Below are 21,802 nucleotides of genomic sequence, written 5' to 3' on the forward strand. Positions count from 1 at the left end.
AATCAGGGATCAGTTCTCCATTGTGCTAGGTACGCATTCTAGTGTAGTACTGTGGTTACACCTGTGCAACTTACTTTCTTCCAGCAGAGGAAGGATGATCCAGTAGTTAAGGCATTATCTTGGGATTTGGGATAAGGGTTCAGTTCTCTGCTCTGCCACAAACTTCCTGTGTGACCCTGGGCAAAAAGTCACTTAGTCTCTGCTATTCTTATCCCATTTTCCAGATAAGGAGTTAATATACTTCTCCACCTCCTTGGTGAATTGTCAGAGTAAATAAATTAAAGACTGTAGTGTGCTCAAATAGTGTGGTAATGGGGCCATATAAGTACCTAAGATGGACAGAATTTGCTCCAGTGTGTGCTTCCTCTGTGTAGTCTTCAAAATGTAAGCATGACCTTTTGCCAGCATGTAAAAGAAAATTTGTCATGAGCACCATGTCAACAATGAAATCTATGTCAATGCAATAGTGTTGATCATCTACAATTGTTGAAATGTGCCCAGCAGGCTTTAAAAGCATCATTCCGTATTCCATAAATAATTCCTCCTAGGATCTATGCAACTCAGTTCAGCAGATGGCTCTGTAAATCTGAATCGCCGAATGAGACTGTATTTTCATTTAAGTCACTGATGTTCTCTCTTCTTTCAACAGGGTGCTTTTCAGGAGACAACGATCACTTCTTGGCAATTCATCAGCGAAAAAGTGGGAAACCTGTATTTATATATCGCCATGTCCAAAGTGTTGAGAAAAGTTTGGATACAAACAGCCAGAAGATTTATAAACACCATTTCCATTCCTCTTCCCATGCAAAAATAAGCAATCTGCACCCTGCGATAATTGTTAAATCAACATTCCCTAGACCTGCTTATGACCCATCCCTCAATCTATTAGCTATGACTGGTCAAGAGCCGGAAGTGGAAAATCTCCCGATTCCAGCAATCAATGTGATTGTCGTGGTAAGTGTCTTTCTCTCGGTCTTGATATTGCTTCATGTGCATTTTTATCTGAGGTATTGTAATATGGCAGGCACTCACCGCCACAGCGCTGCCTGCTGGTCAGTCTGAGAATTAGCTCATTCCAGCCTCAGAGCACCTCCTGCTGGCCAGTGTTTCTCCCCGGTTACCGTCCCTCTTGTTTGCACCACCTCTGGCCCCATGTCCCTCCCAGACCCCAGTGCCCTTTACCTTGGGGTACTGCCCCACACACTCTGGGTCTCCCCTCCTCAGGGGAACCCCAACCCCCTCTATACCCACCTTGCCTCAGTGGCTACTGCTAGTCTTCATCTAGCCCCTTTACTCAGGGGCAAATTGCAGCCTGCAATGACCAATCATCATTGGCTAAGGGGTTAGATCTGCTGCCTTTCCCTGCAGCCCCAGTACCTCCTTAAGCCTTCCTGCCAGGCCTCAGCCTGGAAGGTAGCCAGGCCTGAACTCCCCAGCTCAGCCTGCCCTTTCCCCAGCACTGCTCTGTCAAAGGTACCCTCTCTCTCCCAGGCAGCTAGGTCCTTCTACTCACAGCCCTCTTATCAGGGCCAGCTACTCAGCCAGCCTCCCTCAGCTGCTCTCACTCCTTTCATCCCAGGAGTGGGGTAACCACTCCATTACAGGTATCCAAAGTTCATATTTCTACTGCATGAGCTATGCCACTTGCAGCCCTCCTTTTGGCCTCCTCATTCAAGTAAAACTCCCTGTGACAGAGTAGTAGCAGCAGCACCCTGATCAATGACCTTGCTGCAGCATCAATTAAGCACTTTCTGTTGGGGCATTATAAGCTCCAGAGTGGTAATTACTGGGCTAATGATGTAATTGGGAAGATATAAGTACCGATAGTTACAACAGGAAGCTAGGAGGAGCTCACACCGTTAGCTGTATTGAAGAGGGAGGCTGTGTGGAATGCTCCCACTCTGAGGTGCCTGTGTTACGTTCTGTGAGTAAAAGTGGAGGAACAAAAAATACACCTGGGGAAAGGAGAACATCCTTGGCATAGTAATGACTGTGAGGCGATAGAAACAGGCTAGGCAGCACAACATACCGGGTAGCTGAGAGAGCACTCTGTGACACTCCCATTCAGTAAGCCCTGCCATGATGTGTGTGATTAGCAGATAACCAGACAGGCAGAATTTGGCCCTAGGTAGTTAGGGAACGTGTCTTTGCTTCAGGTGTCTTGAATACCTTTCTCTGTGCTTCTCTCTTTGAATTTGCACTGCCACGCAAAGTGGTAGAACCCCCATTACTGGGTGGGTTTTAAAATTAATGTGAAAAAAGCACTAAAAATGTACTCTAGGGAATAATCCTTCATAGTCAGGGAGATGGATTGGTGATCCAACAGGTCTTTTCCATCACTTCTATGATGTGTTGCATAATTCCATAATTATGGTAAAGCAGCTATTTTAGAACTCTCATGTCTCCTATGTGGCAATCAGGAACTCCTGAGTAGCATTTAACTGGGATAGTCCTCTGTCCTGTAGATGAAGCAGCATGCACTGCTTAATTGGAGACCCAAGCATGCAACCTATGACAGGCAGCAGCTTTACCAGGAGAGCTAAAAAGAAACTCCTTCCCCTGGCAAGGTAATAGGAGCTGTGGAAAACTTTTCTCAGTGGCAAATTAGCAATCTTTTTCTCTGGATTACCGAGCCATGTGCTGGGGATTTCCATGGGAGCTAGGCTGGGGAGAAAAAAGCCAGGAACTATTCTTATGCCTGGTCTACACTAGTCTGTTTTGGAATTAGCCAAGTTAATTCAGAAAAAAAATAATTCCGTCCACACGACCAAACCGTTTTTTCGATTTAAAGGGCTCTTTAATCTGATTTCTGTACTCCACCTCAGCAAGTGGAGTAGCGCTTAAATCGAGATCGCAATCCTGGGTTAAAGGTATTGTGGATGCAATTCAGCGTTATTGGCCTCCGGGAGCTATCCCAGAATGCTCCCTTGTGATCACTCTGGACAATACTCTCAACTCCAATGCACTAGCCAGGTGAGCAGGAAAAGCCCCGAGAACTTTTGAATTTCATTTCCTGTTTGGTCACCATCAGCACAGGTGACCATCAGCACAGTCCACCATCACAGGAGATCACACAGTCCCGGATTTGCAGACGAGCTCCAGCATGGTCCAAACGGGAGGTACTGGTTCTCATCGCATGTTGGGGAGATGTGTCTGTTATGGCAGAACTACATTCCAAAAAAAGGAACGCAAATACATACGCTAAAGTCTCCAGGGCCATGACGGAAGGAGGCTACTCCAGGGACACAAAGCAGTGTCGTACAAAAATCAAGCTCAGGCAAGTGTACCAAAAAGCCAGGGAGGCGAATGAGCGCTGTGGGTCACAGCCCCATACATTCCGCTTCTACCATGAGCTACATGCAATTATGGGGGATGACGCCACCACTACCCCACTGCTGTCCGTGGACACCTGCAAGGGGGGAGTTGCACAGAGCAAGGAGGAAGAGTCATTGGAGGACAAAGAGGAAGAGGAGGAGGAGGACAGTGCACAGGCGGCAAGTGGGGAATCCGTTTTACCCCCTAGCCAGGAACTATTCTTAATGCTAGAGCCAATAGCCTCCCCCAACTCCCAGTGCAGACTCCCGGACCATGACCCCGGAGAAGGTACTTCTGGTGAGTGAGAGCCTGATCGGAGCCACACGGTGTGGGGCGGTGGGGGGAAACCCAGCCACACTGGGCTGTTCGCGTTTAGTTTAAAGGGCCCATCCTTGCTCAGAGCCTTATGGGAGGTATGCAGTGGGTGCGGGGGGATGTTGTGTGAAGCGATCATCCCAGAGAGCCCACAGGCCCTCCTTTTATATGGCAAACCCACCAGGCATTGCTTGCTGTGGGAAAGGGGGCCCAGCAGTTTGAAAGCATTGAAATGAATGTAGAAGAAGCAGAACCCCGCATGCCCCTAGGCTGCCTGCAGGCTGAATTCTGTTGCCCGGACGTGTGTGGTGGCTTACTCACACCAAAGTGTCCCCTTTGTTCTCTGAAATGTATTTTTTAAAATAGTACCCTCCCTTTTTCTCCTCCCGCAGGTGCAAATGTTTCAACGCGGCCCCTATCTACTCCGTCCCAGAGTCTGGTCCAGATTAGAAGGCAGAAAACATGAACTTGAGACAACATGTTTGCCGAGCTCGTGTAGTCCTCCCGCACTGATAGGGCCCAGCTGAATGCGTGGAGGCAAACAATTGCAGAGTCCCGTAAAGCATTACAGGTACACGAAGAGAGGAGGGACGCATGCAGTGAGAGCAGGCAGGACGCTATGGTCAAGCTCATGGGGGAGCAAACAGACATGCTCCACTGTATGGTGGATCTAATGCGGGAAAGGCAGCAAGACCACAGACTGCTGCTGCAGCCCCTGTATAACCACCCTGCCTCCTCACCCAGACACCCAAGAACACGAGGGGGGAGGCTATGGGGACCCACACACTCAACCCCAGAGCATCACCCAAGCAGCAGAAAGCTGGCATATGCAAACTTTTGATTTGGTTTCTGGACTTGTTCTTCCCTCCTCCTCCACCTCCCTAACCCAATGCCCCCCTCTCCCCGGGTCTGTCTTCAGATTTTTCCCAATGTGTTGTGCAAGAAATAATAAAGAACAGTTTTTAAACAATTTTGACTTTATTTCCTTTCATATATATGGGCGCAGGTAACTTCAAGAAAAACAAACACAACTGTCACACTGTACCCTGGCCAGTCATGAAAATGGCTTTCAAAGCTTCTCTGATGTGCAGCGCGCCCTGCTGCGCTCTTCTAATCATCCTGTTGTCTGGCTGTGCAAAACTGGCTGCCAGGTGAGTTGCCTCAACCTCCCACCCCGCCATAAACGTCTCCCCCTTACTCTCACATGTATTGTGGAGCACACAACATGCAGCAATTGCAATTGGAATATTGGTTGTGCTGAGATCTAATCGAGTCAGTAAACTGCACCAGCGCGCTTTCAAATGTCCAAAAGCACATTCTACCACCATTCTGCACTTGCTCAGCCTATAGTTGAGCTGCTCCTTACTACTGTCCAGGGTGCCTGTGTATGGCTTCATGAGCCATGGCATTAAGGGGTAGGCTAGGTCCCCGAGGATAACTATAGGCATTTCAACATCCCCAACAGTAATTTTCTGGTCTGGGAAGTAAATCCCTTCCTGCAGCTGTTCAGAGTTTCTGAAGATTCGAGCATCATGCACCTTTCCCAGCCATCTCACGCTGATGTCGGTGAAACGTCCCTTGTGATCCACCAGTGATTGCAGCACCATGAAAAAGTACCGCTTGCAGTTTATGTACTGGCCGCCCCGGTGTGCCGGGGCCAAGATAGGGATATGCGTTCCGTCTATCACCCCGCCGCAGTTAGGGAACCCCAGCGCATTAAAGCCATCCACAATGGTCTGCACATTTCCCAAAGTCACTACCCTTTATAGCAGCTGGTCAATGATTGTGTTGGCTATTTGCAGCACAGCAGCTCTTACAGTAGATTTGCCCACTCCAAACTGATTCCCGACTGACCGGTAGCTGTTGGGCGTTGCAAGCTTCCACAGTGCTCTGGCCACTGGCTTCTCAACTGTGAGGGCTGCTCTCATTCTGGTGTCTTTGCGCTTCAGGGCAGGGAACAGCAAGTCACAAAGTTCCATGAAAGTGGTCCTACGCATACGAAAGTTTCACAGCCACTGGGAATCATCCCAGACCTGCAACACTATGCGGTCCCACCAGTCTGTGCTTATTTCCCAGGCCCAGAATCAGCATTCCACGGCATGAACCTGGCCCAATGCCACTATGATCTTCCAATTGCCACATGCCGTGCTTCTAGGAACGTCTGTGTCCATGTCCTCATCAGTATAGTAATTGCACTGTCATCGCTTCCTTGCCCGGTTTTGCAGGTACTGCACATACTGCTGGATAATGCACGAGGTATTTAAAATGGTCAAAACTGCAGCAGAGATATGAGCGGGCTCCATGATTGCTGCGCTATGGTGTCTGCACGAGTAATCTTGAAAAAAGGGCATGAAACGTAGGAGGCCTGTTTGGTTCAAGATGGCCGATAAAAGGCGGTAAATGATTTGTCTTCTGTAGCTTTCATGGAGTCGAGAAGCTCGCTAGAGCTGCAAGAGTGGGAGAGCAGACTTTGTGGCAGAAGCTGTGAAGCTCAGGTCACAATGGCCGAAAAACGGCAGGGAATTGTTGTCGTCTGTAGCTTCCACAGGAGCCCAAGACTGACAACATGGAAAAAGCGGCGGAAAGTGTGCGTCTCAGTTCACGATGGCTGAAAAATGGGGGGAATTGTTGCCATCTGTAGCTTCCGTGGGAGCCCAGAACAAACAACATGGAAAAATTAGCTAGCAATGCAAGAGCGGGAAAGCAGAGTTTGCGGTGGAAGCTGTGCTGCTCGGTTCACGGTAGCCGAAAAAAGGCAGGAAATGGTTAGATAAAAGAGTAGATAGAAAGACAAGAGGACATGCAAGGTGGATTCATAGTACCAGGAGACAGGCGGTGCACCGTACTGCACCGTCTGCTGGCAGTATGGCATCTACTGTAGCTTTCACGGAGGGAGGAGCGAGTGACGGCACACACCCAGAAACAACCGTGAGAATGTTTTTGCCCCATCATGCACTGGGAGCTTAACCCACAATTCCAGTGGGCGGCGAGGACTGCGGGAACTATGGGATAACTTCCCACAGTGCACCACTCCGACATTCAGTGCTAGCCTCAGTACTGTGGATGCACTCCACCGAATTCACGAGCTTTAGTGGAGACACACAACACCGAATGTATAAAATCGCTTCCGAAAATTCGAATAGAATAAGTTCAAATTAATTTCGTACTGTAGACATACCCTTTGATAGCAAAGTGCTGATGAAACAACTCAGTGACTATCACAGGATGGAATAGTCCCTAAGCTGCTGCTCCTTGCCATACAACCAGTGGAACCATGTAGTCACTGATCCACCAGGTTCACCCCAGTCCTCCCCTCCTGCTCCATATTAGGTGTGGAAATACTCTTTCTGGAGCTGTTCTCCATGGCATACACAGGGGCTGCACACATTGCAGGAGCTACCAGCAGGCAGCAGGAGTTACCACCATTCTGCCCCTCACCCCCTCATACAGTAGAACCGAATGAAACCTAGGACATAGATCCCCCTGTCTGACCAAGGAGGAAGTGACTAGATTTTCTCTTTATTTTCTAATTTACAAAATTCAGCAATTCACAGTGGGTCTCCTGGTCATTAGTGTGAACTAATAAGGTTCAGCTATAACTGTATGACTAATAGTAACAACCAGTATATGTCTAATTCTGTAAATTGTTTTGCAATACTCTTTTATGAAAGATTCTAGATTAAAAAACACAAGCATTTTTATAAGTCACCATGTTGTACAGTATGTTGGCATCTTAGCACAGAGAATGTTTCAAAATGAAGATTCCTGGCTAGGCCTTGGCTATTGGACTCCTGCTAGACATTCCAGGTGCATATGGGTTGTTTTGCTGATGCATGTACCAAGTATTTGCACATATTTGGTTGAGGTAAATGGAATGCAGGTAGCTGCTGGAATCACAGAAGATGAAGAAGAGAACCAGAAGAGGCTAATCTGGATTTATGAAGAGTTTTAGATTTTTAAACTATCAATTGCTATTAATATATTTCCAGAGAATTAGCATTTAAGGGCCGGATTCTGTGCTGATTTGCATCCTATGCAACTCCAGTTTGGTGCTAGGTGTGTAACATACGCAGTGGACAAGAGTCAGCCTGGGGTTATGCCAGTTGCACATAGAAGTGGGCTTGAGCGGCTCCAAGTGCTGACAACTTCACTTCACTGGAGGAATGTCAGCTGTTAGTGCAGTTCTAATAGGGAGTGGTGCTGGTCAGGTAGGAAGAGTAGCCAGGCCTGCTGATGGATACATTGCTTCAGTGTGTCCTCGGCCAGCAGGTTTCCCATTAAAAAGTCTAGCTGTGAATTAAGGCTTCTCTCCCCCTCCCCGCCAAAGTAGCAGATGCCTGGCAGCACTGCTTGTCATCCTCTGAAGGTGAATCCCCCCACATGGATACAGCTGCCCATGCAGGTGTAAGCAAATTAAGCCCCATATGCATGGTATGTATAGTACCATTCATCTTAAAAGGTGATAGAACCTTATGGGGAGCTTGTATGAATTCTGGGAGACGCACAAGTCTCACATCAGGATGGAGAGACCACACAGAATGATTGGAGGGAACCCTATGCTTTCAAATGGATGGCCTCCTAGTCACTTCAAAACCTGAATAACACAGGTTTTCAGTTGGCAGTTCTTATATAACTGTCCTATTAAATGTACATTAAGAGACCTTAGTCCAGAGCCTTGCTGCTGAATTTGTGCTATGAAGAATCTACCACTGTTCAGAGACCTTCTGTTCTGACTGTGAACCATTTGTGCTCTAGGCACAAGAAGTGTGATTTGAGCAGCCTTTGCTAAGACAGCCTTCACTAAGCTTTCTGTGGGAGTGTCTGAGACTGTTATTTTAATATTGTCTTTTAGCATGAGGTAGTCAGAACAGTATATCTCTTTCTGTAGAAGTGCTGAGAGATTCAACATCCAAATAAGCTTAATCATACTGTAATAATTTTCCTGACGGATGCCTTCCACCATTGGGCAGCGCTTCCATTGCAAAGTGCCTGTTGGAATTCAATCAGACATCTGCTATTTGCGGGGTTTTTCACATCTGAGTTTTCTCCTGTGATTTTAATGCTAAATGAATTTCTGCGTTAATGACATTTGAAAAGGATTTGGTTTGTTTTGAATGCATTTATGGCATTCCCTTTCTGCCTATAACCAGCATTTGCTGCTTGTTGTGTCTTTCGGGTTTTGATCATTTAGGGCAAACAGAAACATTTGGTGTATTGCACTTGCTGACCTTTTTTGTTCCAGCCTTTAGCTATGTTGTTGGTTCCTCAACTTGAAAGGGCAATTGCTAGTGTTAATGCTTCCTGTAATCCAGTTACTTGCCTAATGCATGTTGTGATTTAGTAGGAAAGCTTGGAAAGGGGGGTTATTTTTTAACTAAATCCATACGGTCACAGCTTATTGCAGAGGAGAAGGAACAAAATTCAGTCAAATTTCAGCAGTTTAAATTCCATTTTCTACATAGTAGGGGCAGAGAAGAAGACTAACTGTACCAGGAATGTAGAATTATTAGAAGGTGAAATTCTATGTTAGAAAAAGACCCTCTAACAAACAACGTTTCACCCACATACAGCTGATTCCTTGAAGCCAAGAATTCTGTGTGCAAAAGAGTTGTTTTGGGACTCCTTCAATAAAGGAGTTGCATTTATGAGTTATCTTTGTAATGAACCTGGGGAAATTGCTGTGCATGTTTATCTGGGGAAGGAAGAGGAGGCATCTATTTTCCAGGGGTAAATGTTATATAACTTGAGGCTTTCTATCACAGGAAAATGCTTGCCTTATCTTATGCTTCTAGTGTTTTTGTTTGTTTTTAAGGAACAATAGGAGCAAAACAAATGCTTTTACAGGGGCTTTGGCTGTTGTATAACTATGCCTCACAGACTCAGTCTATTAGGCCGTATGTTCCTTTTAAGCAATACCAGAAAACACATGAGAACAGCTGATTGATGGTTTTATGTAAGGGATTACTTGTTTCTCATAGGACTATATTTTAAGTGCCCTATTCACTAGGGTTTATTTTGTAACTGGAAAAGCTATTGATTTATCAAACAAAATGCATATTTTGTGTGAGAGTTTGTTCATTTCACCGTTGCGTCTCCAAACTGAGATGCAATTATTCAGAGTTTTGCATGTGTAAAGTATATGCTCAAGGTGAGTGCCACCAGGGTCAATGCAGTACACAGAAGGCAGAAATAGTACATGGATAAACACTTATTTATTATTAAAGATGCGGCTGTCTGGCACACTTCTGTGTAATTTAAACCCTGTTTTGGGGGAACTTGGAAGAAAAAGTGAAGGACTAATAGCATTGATTAGTCAGGTTAGCGGGGAGCCTACAGGTGTCTTCTCAGAGCTGTGCCAAAGCTTGTTAACTCTAACATTCCCTTTCTGTCTATAACCAGCATTTGCTGCTTGTTGTGTCTTTTGGGTTTTGATAATTTAGGGCAAACAGGAACATTTGGTGTATTGCACTTGCTGACCTTTTTTGTTCCAGTCTTTAACTATGTTGTTGGTTCCTCAACCTGAAAGAGTAATTGCTTATTCAGTCCTAAGTCTCTTCAGACTGACTAACAAATGCATTGTGGTGTGTGTTTGGTTTTGTGATGCCAATAAATATCCACTAGAGATTGAGCTGAGACTATCAGATGTATTTTCACTTGTTTCCTACAAAGATTTTTGCCTTCAGATTTCGGGAGATGAAAAGCTATTCACTCTTTTCTTTCCTTCATCTCTTGCACACCATATTCACAAATGCCAAAATGTGTCTGACCCTTAATTTGTACCATGCTCATCATTGTAAAGTCATGTACCTTACAAAATAATAGCTTCAGTGAGCATGAATCTCCTCTTAACTGCATTCATTTTACATCAGTGTAACTAACCTCCACTGACTTTATTGGAGTTATTCCCAATTAACACCAGTGTTAGATAAAAATCAGCCTTCATATCAGTGACTACCTGTAGACTTTAGTTTCCCTTTCTTTTTGTCTTTGCTGGTGTAACGCCGACAGACCCCGGTCGTCGGTGGGCGGGATTGAACCAGGGCCTTTCGAACTTAGTGCACGAGCTAAAAGCCAACTGCCTATTAGCTAAGGCTGTAGAGCAGACTCATTTAATTCTCTCTAAGTAGTCTTGGTGCCACTAGCTGGGACAGAATATCACACCCAGAAGGTGTGTGGGTTACATACTTCCCCTAGCTGAGGAAGCGCGTCTTGAGCTTGAGAGACTTCCCACTTGAAACGCTGACGGACTCTGGTTGTCGGCGGGCAGGATTGAACCAGGGACCTCTGGAGCTTAGTGCATGAGCCTCTACTGCATGAGCTAAAAGCCACCTGACTGTTAGCTAAAGCTGTAGAGCAGACTCATTTAATTCTCTCTAAGGGGGTCTTGGTGCCACTAGATGGGACACAACACCACACCCAGAAGGTGTGTGGGTTACACAGGCGCAGGTAAGATTGCTGGGAATTTCCTTATCTCCTGTTCTCATGCTTCTCTCCCCACTTCCAAGAAAAAGACAGAGCAGTGTGTTTGTGTGTGTATGTGTCACTTGCATTTTGTAGACTGACAGGCAGCGGCTCAAAGTTCCAATTATGTGTCCAAGAGTTCCTTTTGTGTGACTGGACTTAAGTCAGTACAGGAGCCTGGAGCACTGTTTGCTTTGTCCTCATCTCTCTGGCTCTAAACTCCATTGCAGGTATGCTTAATCCTCACTGAGGAAAGTCTGCTAACTCTCTGTGGAGTGTGCTGGATACTGGAATAAAATTGAAGGCCATTTGGGTTTGCCAGCTGCTTATAGTCTGGAATAGTTCTACAGCAATATGGCAACCCCTATGACTGGTGAGAGAGGATCTCTGCCCCAAGCCATAGTTTTTGGTGCTGGGCTGAAAGAATTAAACTCCTTGTGCTGTAGCTTTTCCATGTCATCAAGTGTGTTTTGTCATCAGCAGTTGAGTCTCCTACCTCTTAGGGCATTTGAGAACCAGGAAGAGCTGTGGTCTGGCCAAACTTTTTAGGTGGGTGTGGAAATCTGGACATTCTCTCTCCACAGTGCACAGCTCCTGTAGGTGGGAGGTTTGAGAGGGAATCCTTCCATGAAGCTGTGGAGCTGCGCTGTCACCATTACTCCAGCCTCCTCTCACAATTACTGTCACTGCCTCCCCTCTGGTCACCCCAATACCCATGTTGCCCCCGTGTCAATGCATACAAAATTCAGTTGTTGAACTCTACTTTCCTTGCTTGTTGATCTGTCCATACCTCATAAGCACATGCACCCTCTGAATGCTTCTGTTGGTTCCCCATTTCCCACTGCATCAAGCTCAAGCTTCTTGCCCTCACCATCAAGGCCCTTTATAGCTCTGCTGCTCCCTTCTTATATGCTCATGTGTCTTATTGCATTTCCCCACCACATCCGCTCTGCTAATGTTGCCTGCTTTTCTAATTCTTCATCCCTTCTTCCAAGTCATGCCTTCTACATGGAATGCTTCCTCTGAACTAGTCTATAAGGCTACTACACTCCTTCAAATACCTCATTGAGTCCCACTTTTGCTGGTATACCCACAGGAAATCAGCCTACCAAACAGGTTTGTCCGGGGGAGCCCAGCAACAATATTTGTCAATGATTTGGACCTGTAATTGTCCCCACCCAGTGGAGATGCAGGAGTGCTGTGGTAACAAGCCTTTGTTCTGATTTACTATGTGTAGAGCTGGCTAAAAACATTTTGTAAAAACTTTTTATATTTTTTAAAGGCCTCTTCCCCCCACCCCCTCCGAAACATTTTTTGTGGAAAAAAATTCATTTAGAGTGAACTTTTCCCATTAAAAAACTCAGATAATTTCTCTGAAATTAAAAAAAGGCTTGTTTTAGTTTGAAATGTTACCAGAAAACACTTACCATTTTCCCCCAAGCAGCTCCAAGTTTGTGGGATTGTGGCAGGTGTACTGTTATCCAAGGGCTAGAATTGCACATGTTTCAGCATCTAGTCCCTAACACCTTGATGAGTCCCAGTAAAGTACTCCAATAATGGCTTCTGCCAACAGGCTGCTCCAGCATCTTCTGGCTGTCCTAGACTCTTCCTTCTCCTGTTTGCAGGCTGTTCCCCAGTATTCTCCTGTTACTGTTGGGTCCCTGGCCTCCAGCCTGCAATTGCTTATGAGAAGCAGCATCTGGCTCCCTTTGCTACTTCCTTTTGCTGCTCTCTAGGCATTGTAGAGTTCTCTCTTGGCAAGACATTGAACTGGTTAACACAGAGCTGGCCAATCCCTTTCCCTCCAGCTAGTTCAGGGATGAGGGAAGGTACCAAATAATGAGCCAGCATGTTTATTACAGAATATGTGAAAATATGGAGATGGTTACTGACACCCTTCTTCCCCTCTTCCCGCTCCTTGTTTGTCCCATTCCTTTGTCACAGCTCATCCTAAATTAGACTGTAAGCTCTTTAAGGCATTAATAGTGTCTGTGTGTGTGTGTACAGCACCTAGCACAATGAGATCCTGATTCCAGCTGGGCATTTTGAGTGCAACTGCAATATGCATAGTGTTGCCGACCTGAAGAGATCAAAAATCATGAGTCAGACCCTCAGAAGTTGAGGTCCCCCCCATCATGATTTTGTAAAAATCAAATTGTTTTTAGTTTCTTTTTACTTTAACTCACCTCTAATTCCCATGCCAATGTGTGTGTGTGCTAATTCCAGGTTGAAAGGTCAACTTTTAATGCACCACCTTCCTCAGACTGCTCAAGTGGAGACTCCATTTACTATCCCCTCACCCCTAGGATAGGGAAAATGCCATCCATTTCCTATTACTGTCTTGAGTCAGCAGCAACATTTCTCTGCCTCCTGCTGCTGTAGGCCTCTCTGCTTGGAACCCAGCAGCACCAATTCCCTTACTCCCTGCCTTCAGCTCCTCCAGGGCCCCCTCTCTGCTGTAGGGCCATATGTGAAGGCAGGGCAGGTCTGTGTCCTTAACCCTAAGGCTCTCACACAGAGCTTTGCCCAACCTTGAAAATCACAGGATCAGAGGAACTTTTTGCATCATTGTGACAGCTCCTCCGGCAGGTAGCACAATCCTTTGGCTCACAATCAAATAATGAGAGTTGGCAACAGTACCCCACCCCTCCTCCCAGGCTGGGGAGTTCCCCATATCCTGCACCCCTGTTCAGCAAAGTGCACCAAGTCCACTGGCTCTAAAAACCCTGTAAAGAAGGGGCAGAACTTTCCTCAGAGAGTTAAAACCTATTAATATGTAGAATGAAAAAGAAGGTAAAATGCAATGGTGCCCAGAGGAACTAGTCATCCATAAACTGGCAGCTTGGCCAACTGTGGGGCAAGAAGCTAAGCTTTAGCCTGCAAAGCACGACAGAAAGTCCGATGTCACTTAATATCTGAGTCCTGATATTGCAAGCTTAAGAAAAGTGGCACCATGGAGAGTGAAGGGGTAATAAAATATTGCATCTCAACAATGACTTCTTGAAGAGGCCTTTTGAGGGCTCAAATTTGTGAATGCTGAAAGAAATTAGATGGGTCCGTCTGAGGAAAATGGATCTTTCATTTTTTAGATCATGTTCTTGTCCTTTGTTTGTTTAATGTGTAAGACAAGTATTGCACTGATCCATAGTGAAGTTCTGAGATGGCTTCATTATTACAATGCTGTATTGCTAATGAACAGTACATGTTAGTCATACAGTAAGAAAGAGGACAATTTTATCAATCATGACCATTCATGTGATTGTAACCACTTTCCTGGTGTGTCTACTTACATCTTTCTGCCGTGGGCCTGAATACTTTCTCTCTCATCAAACCTTCAAAACATTTTGCCCTCAAACTCTAAGTCCACACTCTAATAAAAGATTAATGTTCCCCATTACTTATCCTTTTCTTGAGTAATTGTACTAGGCATAACATATCTACTGCATGCTTTACAAGTAGCCCTTAATAGCCTCCAGCTCCTTTCCAGCTCTGTCTTTCTGGGTTTTATTTGCACAAAGAAGTTTGGAGAGTCTGCATTTGTTGTCCTCATTTGCTTTCTGCTTTCTTCTGTGTGCTTCAGCAGGGATAATTGCATGCTGAACCATTATCATGGCATTGTGTTTCCTGTCAGTCTTTGTGGAAGATGTCAGAAATTATTCTGAGGCAGTAATGTGAACTAAAACCTCGGCCGGGCACATTTATTTTTATTTTGTCATGTTTCTTGGAAAATGTTAATAAGAGGCTAGTGGTGGGATAGTCCAGAACACAAAATTCTTCAATTGATTAGCTTAGTGCTGGGAGTCTGAAAAGGGTCACCCATAATAATCTGAGTATAGTTTCTGTTTGTTCTGTGCAAAACTCAATTTGAAACAAAAATGGTAATCTCTTTCTTTCTAAATGCTCAGCTCGGCATCTTGTGTGAAATTGCCAAGTTCTTCCTCACTTTTCCTTCATTTCTTACTAAGGGAAACTCCCATTGAAGTTGGAGATTTTCATGAATATGAATTAAATGGAAACTGAGTAAGGACTTCAAGATTGGTTCTCTGGTTGTCTTTTGAATTTTGCCTTTTAATTTTTTCTTAAAGGTGAACTGTAAAAAACCACAAACAGATGTTTAGATTGTAATTACTGGCTCTATGTGTATAAATAGTGGGGGCAGGGTGGTCTCAGTCCATAAAGGAAGTGGGCATCATGGACCCACACTGCACTGGGGCTCCCCGTGTGCAACTTTGTATGGGCCAGACAAGGCCAAGGGAAGGGACAGAGGATCTGCTGTTTAGCACTTCAGGGTCTTCTTCCTTAGCACTCATGGCCAGGGCATATAAGTGGTATAGAGAGCCATTTTAGCCATTGGGCTTCAGTAGTCTTTGGGAAGGTAGAGGGGAGTAGATTGCCTTTCATCCTGCACCTGTGCATCTACCTAGTGCCTACCCTAGCTATTTGGGTTGAGGATGAAGATTTGGCTGTAAGAGTAAATACAAGAGGTAGGTCTTCTTGTCCCCTCCCTTGGCCTTGTCCGTTCTCTTACAAAGCTATACCTAAGGAGCCCGAGTCTAGTGTGGTTCATGCTTCCGGCCTCCCAAATCCCTTGTGGATTGAAACCAAACTGCTTCCCTGTAAAAGAGAATCTTGTATGGCAGTGGAGGCAGATTTTTACCCTTGGTGAATAAATCAAGTGCATATTCCAAATGGTTTTATATCTGCCACGATCTGAGTTCAGTGTTTCTCCTGCAAGAACTGATGACCCCACCACCCCCTAAAACAGAGTAAGGGAGGCAGCATTCTGCTGTATGAGGTTCCATATTGCTATATCTACACTACAGGTGCTGAACAATCCTAACTCACAAGTGAATGAGATCCCCAAAGGCACTCAGTATAATGAGCCCCCCCCCCAAAAAATACCATCGGTCTTGAATAAAAATATACGGCACACTGGTCTACTTGAGGAATGAAGAGTGAGGAAGCACAGATAGAGATTTTTATTCACATCTGTTAGAGCTCTTAGAGAATTGTCTTTGTGAAAACCCAAATTCCCTTACAACACCACTTAAAAGGCAGAGAAAGGGCACTCAGATGACGAGACAACACGTGTTTTCCTATCAGCAAACATTTTCTTGGATCTGGCAGTTGAGCTCTTGCACTATTCCCTTGGTTTCTTCCCTTTAGATAGTTTTCTCTAGGGCCCTCAACAGATGACCGTATGATTGATATATACACACACAGACAAATTAGTCATCTTTTAAAGGTTAATAATGTAACAGTTTTAGCATGGCTTTTTAAAAAAGAAAATACCCCATGTACTCACTTTATTATGAAGCTGTCAACCTACAATATTTTATTTTAAAATAGGATGCTATTTTGAATTGTAGAAGCCAAAGATTAGGAGGTAGAAGAGGATCTTGAGGATGAACCTTTGACTCCTTAAAGATCAAATATTTGTGCAGTTTGGCATAATGGAGAGTGACCAAACTGAATGTGACCAAAGTGTGTTTAAATGACAATACTGGATTCTGAAATTGAGCACAGTTGAGAGGGACAGCTTGAATGAGTTTAAAAGCTATCATGTTGAAACCTTTTTTGAAAGCCCTGCAGGAGTGTAATGGTTGAAGGAATGGTGAGTATCCAAGGGAGGTATATATAGAGGTACTGAACCTTTTGTCTTTATTTTGTTCCTATAAGTGCTTAAGCACTGTTATTTTACCCTTCTGCTACCCTTCCTTTGAAGGTTATTCATGACTGACAGTCTGTAATGGAGCTAATTCTCATTTGGCTGTGCTCCATAATAAGCTGGCGGAAAATACTTTGGGAGGCTGGGACCAAGTTGATAAAATTCTTCTAGTCCTGTATGTGGTAAAAGCATCATGGAAAATATTGCGGCTACACATGAAGCATTTATAACAATATAAAAGCATTAGAAAGTGTAGGGGCTGGCTGTTATTGTATATTATAGCTGTGTTTGTTTAAATACAAATTGAAACAGACTTTACATTTTCAGCCTTTATCAGCTGTTGAAGAAGAATATTGGAATACCTGCTTTATGCAGCTTTAGCTGAACATGTGCATTTTCTTTGGTAATGGTCATGTAATCACTGCAGGACTGATCATGGACAATATAAAGATTTTAACATTTAAAATCTGCTAAATTCTTTTGTTTGATTTACACAATGTCATTTACTGGATTTCTTTTCACTGATTGCCCATTATCCTGTTTCTGTTAGTATGTGTTGGTGGCTGAAAATAAGGGGTTATCCCTTTGTTGGGGCTAATTACATTAATAATGTTCTTCATTTTAAAACCCGCTTTCACAGAAATAATGAACATTTTTGTTATGGTCGGTAGTGCTGTGGTGTTCATACAGTTATGCATTGTTTGGCCAATTTGCTAATAATGTGCCTTATTTTATGCTGTATCTAACATAGTGGCTAAATGAGAACATAGTTCTGAATGCTAATAATTACCTATACACACATGGTAATGATGCTTCAAATTTAGGTATTACACAATTTATGTTTATCTGGTGCTCTTAGTTGACAGGCCATCAAAAATATGGGTATTTAGGGCCAGCAGTAGAATCGCCTAAACTACTCCCTCATTTTTTAGGGACCTTTGATTCATCTAGCAAAGTAAGCCTGGAAACAGTATAGAATGGAAAGTCTTTGTCTCAAGGTGAAGGTGATGTGCAAACAGAACACAAAGCATACAGTGTTCTCTCGTACCCTCTCACAGGCTGACTCGGGAATGGTGCTATAAGTAGATGTGAATCTACCTATTTAGTCTCAGTTATGGTCAGTACAGGTGTGGGAAAGAGAAGCAATCATATTAAATGGCAAATTAAGAAGTTATTTGACATTTTTTCTTTTCCCCCCCACTTTCTCTGTGTCCATCTTGCCTATTTAGGTGGTAAGCTATTTGGCCAAGAGCTGTCTCTTACTATATCTTTGTACCGTACCTATCACAATAGGGCTGCAATTTTGGTTGGGGTTGCTAGCAATTGCTGTAATATAAATAGTTAGCAAAGGGATGAGCAACATAAGGAACACCTCTTGCCCCTACTATCCCTCCCTCTGTTTAGGACAAAGGAACATTCACTTGAAAATACAATACACCACTAAGTGTACTTATCTGGTTTTGTTCTTTTTTTTTTTTTTTTAGATTTATCTTACTAAAAAGCACAGACTTTTAATATTACGATACATGATATATTAGAAATCCATATGCTAAATTTAAGTAGTCATTGAATGTTTAGCTTTCAAATGTAATTGCTGAGAAACTCTGAAAATGGATATAACCTTTTATGAAATAACTGCAACGTGAGTCTTTCAATAATGAATGAATTAGAAAACATATGGATGCATAAAGTGGAATAACAAATGTACCCTACATAAAAGTAGGATGTCTATAAATCATTTATGACATCCCTGCTCATCTGTTCTTGGCTCCTTGATTCTTAATTGAAAGCCAGGGTGAATATTAGAAAAAGTGAGTCTGGTAGTCTGATATCAGGCAACTTTCATTTAAGCAGTAATTAATTTTAGACGGCTGCGGGTGCAATATACTAAAAATACATGCAAAGCATTGCTAGTTTAGTTGTGTACTTTCATTTTTATTATTGTCTTTATCTGGTCAATGAAAATTATTCACATTTTACTTATAACAGATATTATGGTATGATATCTGTTTTAGTGAGCAAAATGCTGTGTAACAAAAAAGCTTCCAAATATTTCATGTAGGGAAGTAATTGTTCTTTTTATTATTATTATGATCAGTTTTTCTTTTTAAAATAGATCTGTGGAAGGGTGAAGATAAACACCTGTGTTTATGCAGGAGATCAGGCCCAATCATCAAAATGGTTTCCTGGCCTTAGAATCTATGAAGTACAAATGGATGAATGGTATGTGTGTGTGTGTGTGTGTGTGCGCGCGCACGCACAAAAGGAAGAAAAGCAAATCTTGTTTTAGCTTTTAAACGAACTCACTACTTAGCTGTTTACTTTCTTTGAATCTCAGTTGATTGGGAGGAATAACCAAAACAGTGAATTTTATGCAAATATTGTAGCATATTCACAAAGCAAACAATGATGAATTTGTAATCACAAATATTTTCCATGGGAAGTCTGATTCTAGACATTTCACTCTACCAATCAGGGATTAGAAACATTATCAGTAGGTTCCTACCAAATTCGCAGCCCTGAAAAATGTGTCCTGGACTGTGAAATCTGGTCTCCCGCCACCTCCTGGGGAAATCTGGTCTTTTATGTGCTTTTACCCTATACTATACATGTTTCATGGGGGATACCAGTGTTTCTCAAATTGGGGGTCCTGACCCAAAAGACAGTTGCAGTGGGAGTCACAAGGTTATTTGGGGGTGGGGCAGGGCCGGCTCCAGGCACCAGCATTCCAAGCTGGTGCTTGGGGCGGCAATCTGCAAGGGGCGGCAGTCCCTGTTGTTTTGCTCCCAAGCAGCGCGCCGAATTGGCGCCGCGGACAGCAGGGGCAGTCCGTGTGCCCTTAGGGCGGCAGGCGCGTTTCCGCAGTGGCGGCAATTCAGTGGCAGCTTCTATGTTTAGCTGTCCGCGGTGGCTTCAGCTAAACATAGACTCTGCCGCCGAATTGCCGCCGCCGCAGAAACGCGCCTGCTGCCCTAAGGGCACACGGACTGCCCCCGCCACCCGCGGCAGCAAGTCGGTGTGCTGCTTGGGGCGGCGAAAACTGTAGAGCCGTCCCTGGGGTGGGGTCATGGTATTGCCACCCTTATTTCTGTGCTGCCTTCAGAGCTGCGCGGCTGGAGAGCGATGGCTGTTGGCTGGGCACACAGCTCTGAAGGCAGCGCCTCGCCAGCAGCAGCACAGAAATAAGGGTGGCAATACCATACCATGCCACCCTTACTTCTGCGCTGCTGCCTTCAGAGCTGGGTGACCAGAGAGTGGCGGCTGCTGACTGAGGGCCCAGCTCTGCAGACAGCAGAGCAGAAGTAAAGGTGGCAATTCCATACCATGCTATCCTTACTTCTGTGCTGCTGCTGGCAGTGGCTCTGCCTTCAGAGCTGGACTCCCAGCCAGCAGCCACTGCTCTCCAGCACCCACTGCTCTCCAGCTGCCCAGCCCTGAAGGCGGCGCAGAAATAAGGGTGGCAATACCATGACCCCCCCCAATAACCTTGTGATCCCCACACCAATTCCTTTTGGGTCAGGACCCCTACAATTGCAACACTGTGGAATTTCAGATTTAAATAGCTGAAATAATGAAGTTTATGATTTTTAAAATCCTATGACCATGAAATTGACCAGAATGGACCATGAATTTGGTAGGGCCCTAATTGTTAGACCAGTGGAAACAACTCAAATTTGGAATATTCAAAGCAGTAGCCAAACTAAGTAGTTTATTGAGGTGTTTCCATAAAATATTCAGACAATTTTTGAACAAACAAATTAATTGGTGGATATTGTTATCTGTTTGCAGATAACTTTTAAAAAGATAAAAGGCTAAATTTGCCAAATATATTATTCCATGTGAATAGTATACCCCGCTATAGTTAGGGCTTATTCCAGTAAGACCTTTTATATGTGTAGAAAGCAATGAAAGTTTTTGTTAAATGTAAAATAATGAAAGAGAGGAATCCACAGTACCTCTGGTACTCTGAGTACACAGCTCTTTGATCTTTGGAAAAACTAAATGTTGGAAAAATATGTATCTGCTACTAAACTTAAAAAGAATATCTAACCCAGGGGTCAGCAACCTTTCGGAAGTGGTGTGCCAAGTCTTCATTTATTCACTCTGATTTAAGGTTTCATGTGCCAGTAATATATTATAACGTTTTTAGAAGGTCTCTTTCTATAAGTCTATAATATATAACTAAACTATTTGTTGTATGTAAAGTAAATAAGGTTTTTTAAAATGTTTAAGAAGCTTAATTTAAAATTAAATTAAAATGCAGAGCCCCCCCCACAAGACCTGTGGCCAGGACCCGGGCAGTCTGAGTGCCACTGAAAATCAGCTCGTGTGCCGCAGGTTGCCTACCTCGATCTAACCTGTCCTGGCCTCAGTAATTTAGTCTGCGTCACCAACCCTAATTACCTTTGGCCAGATATGATTGTCCGAGTTTGGCAAAGATATATTTTTCTCTTTGTCTTTATTTACTTCGTCTTTCATTGCTCTTCTGTTGTAGGGGACTCCATCTTTGACTTCTTATTGTCAGTTTGGCCATATTATTACCACTGCAGTTTCTTCAGTTTTGAAGATGCCCTTAACTCACGGGTGGGCAAACTACGGCCTGTGGGCTGTGTCTGGCCCATCAGACCTTTTAATCTAGGCCTTGAGCTCCCACCAGGGAGTGGGGTCAGGGGCTTGCCCCGTTCTGGCGCTCCATCTGGAGAGTGGGGTCAGGGGCTTGTCCCGCTCCACACGGCTCCCGGAAGCAGCGGCATGTCCCCCATCCAGCTCCTACACATAGGGGCAGCCAGGGGGCTCTGCACACTGCCCCTGCCCCAGCTGCTGGCTCTGCAGCTCCCATTGGCCGGGAACGGTGGCCAATGGGAGCTGCACGGGCGTCACCTGTGGACGTAGAAGCCAGAGGGGGGACATGGTGCTTCTTCTGGGAGCTGTGGGGACAGTGCCTGCGGATGGGGCAGCCCGCAGAGCTGCCTGGCCGTACCTTCACGTAGGAGCTGGAAGGGGGACATGTTGCTGCTTCCGGGAGCTGCTTGAGGTAAGCGC

General features: G+C 44.5%; 1 protein-coding gene across 4 annotated transcripts in view; it reads left to right on the forward strand.

The window, feature by feature from the left end:
* Positions 1 to 21,802, forward strand: part of PTPRR (protein tyrosine phosphatase receptor type R) — a 219,996-nt gene that overhangs the window by 22,327 nt on the left and 175,867 nt on the right. For 3 of the 4 annotated variants that reach the window (XM_039520862.1, XM_039520863.1, XM_039520865.1), the window contains exon 2: positions 650 to 954. In XM_039520862.1, the coding sequence (XP_039376796.1) occupies positions 650 to 954 (305 nt within the window). Of the gene's footprint in view, positions 1 to 649; positions 955 to 21,802 lie in introns of those variants that run through there. The other variant, XM_039520866.1, reaches the window with a different exon arrangement.

The sequence above is a fragment of the Mauremys reevesii genome, linkage group 1 (genome assembly GCF_016161935.1).
Source record: "Mauremys reevesii isolate NIE-2019 linkage group 1, ASM1616193v1, whole genome shotgun sequence".
NCBI lineage: Eukaryota > Metazoa > Chordata > Testudines > Geoemydidae > Mauremys > Mauremys reevesii.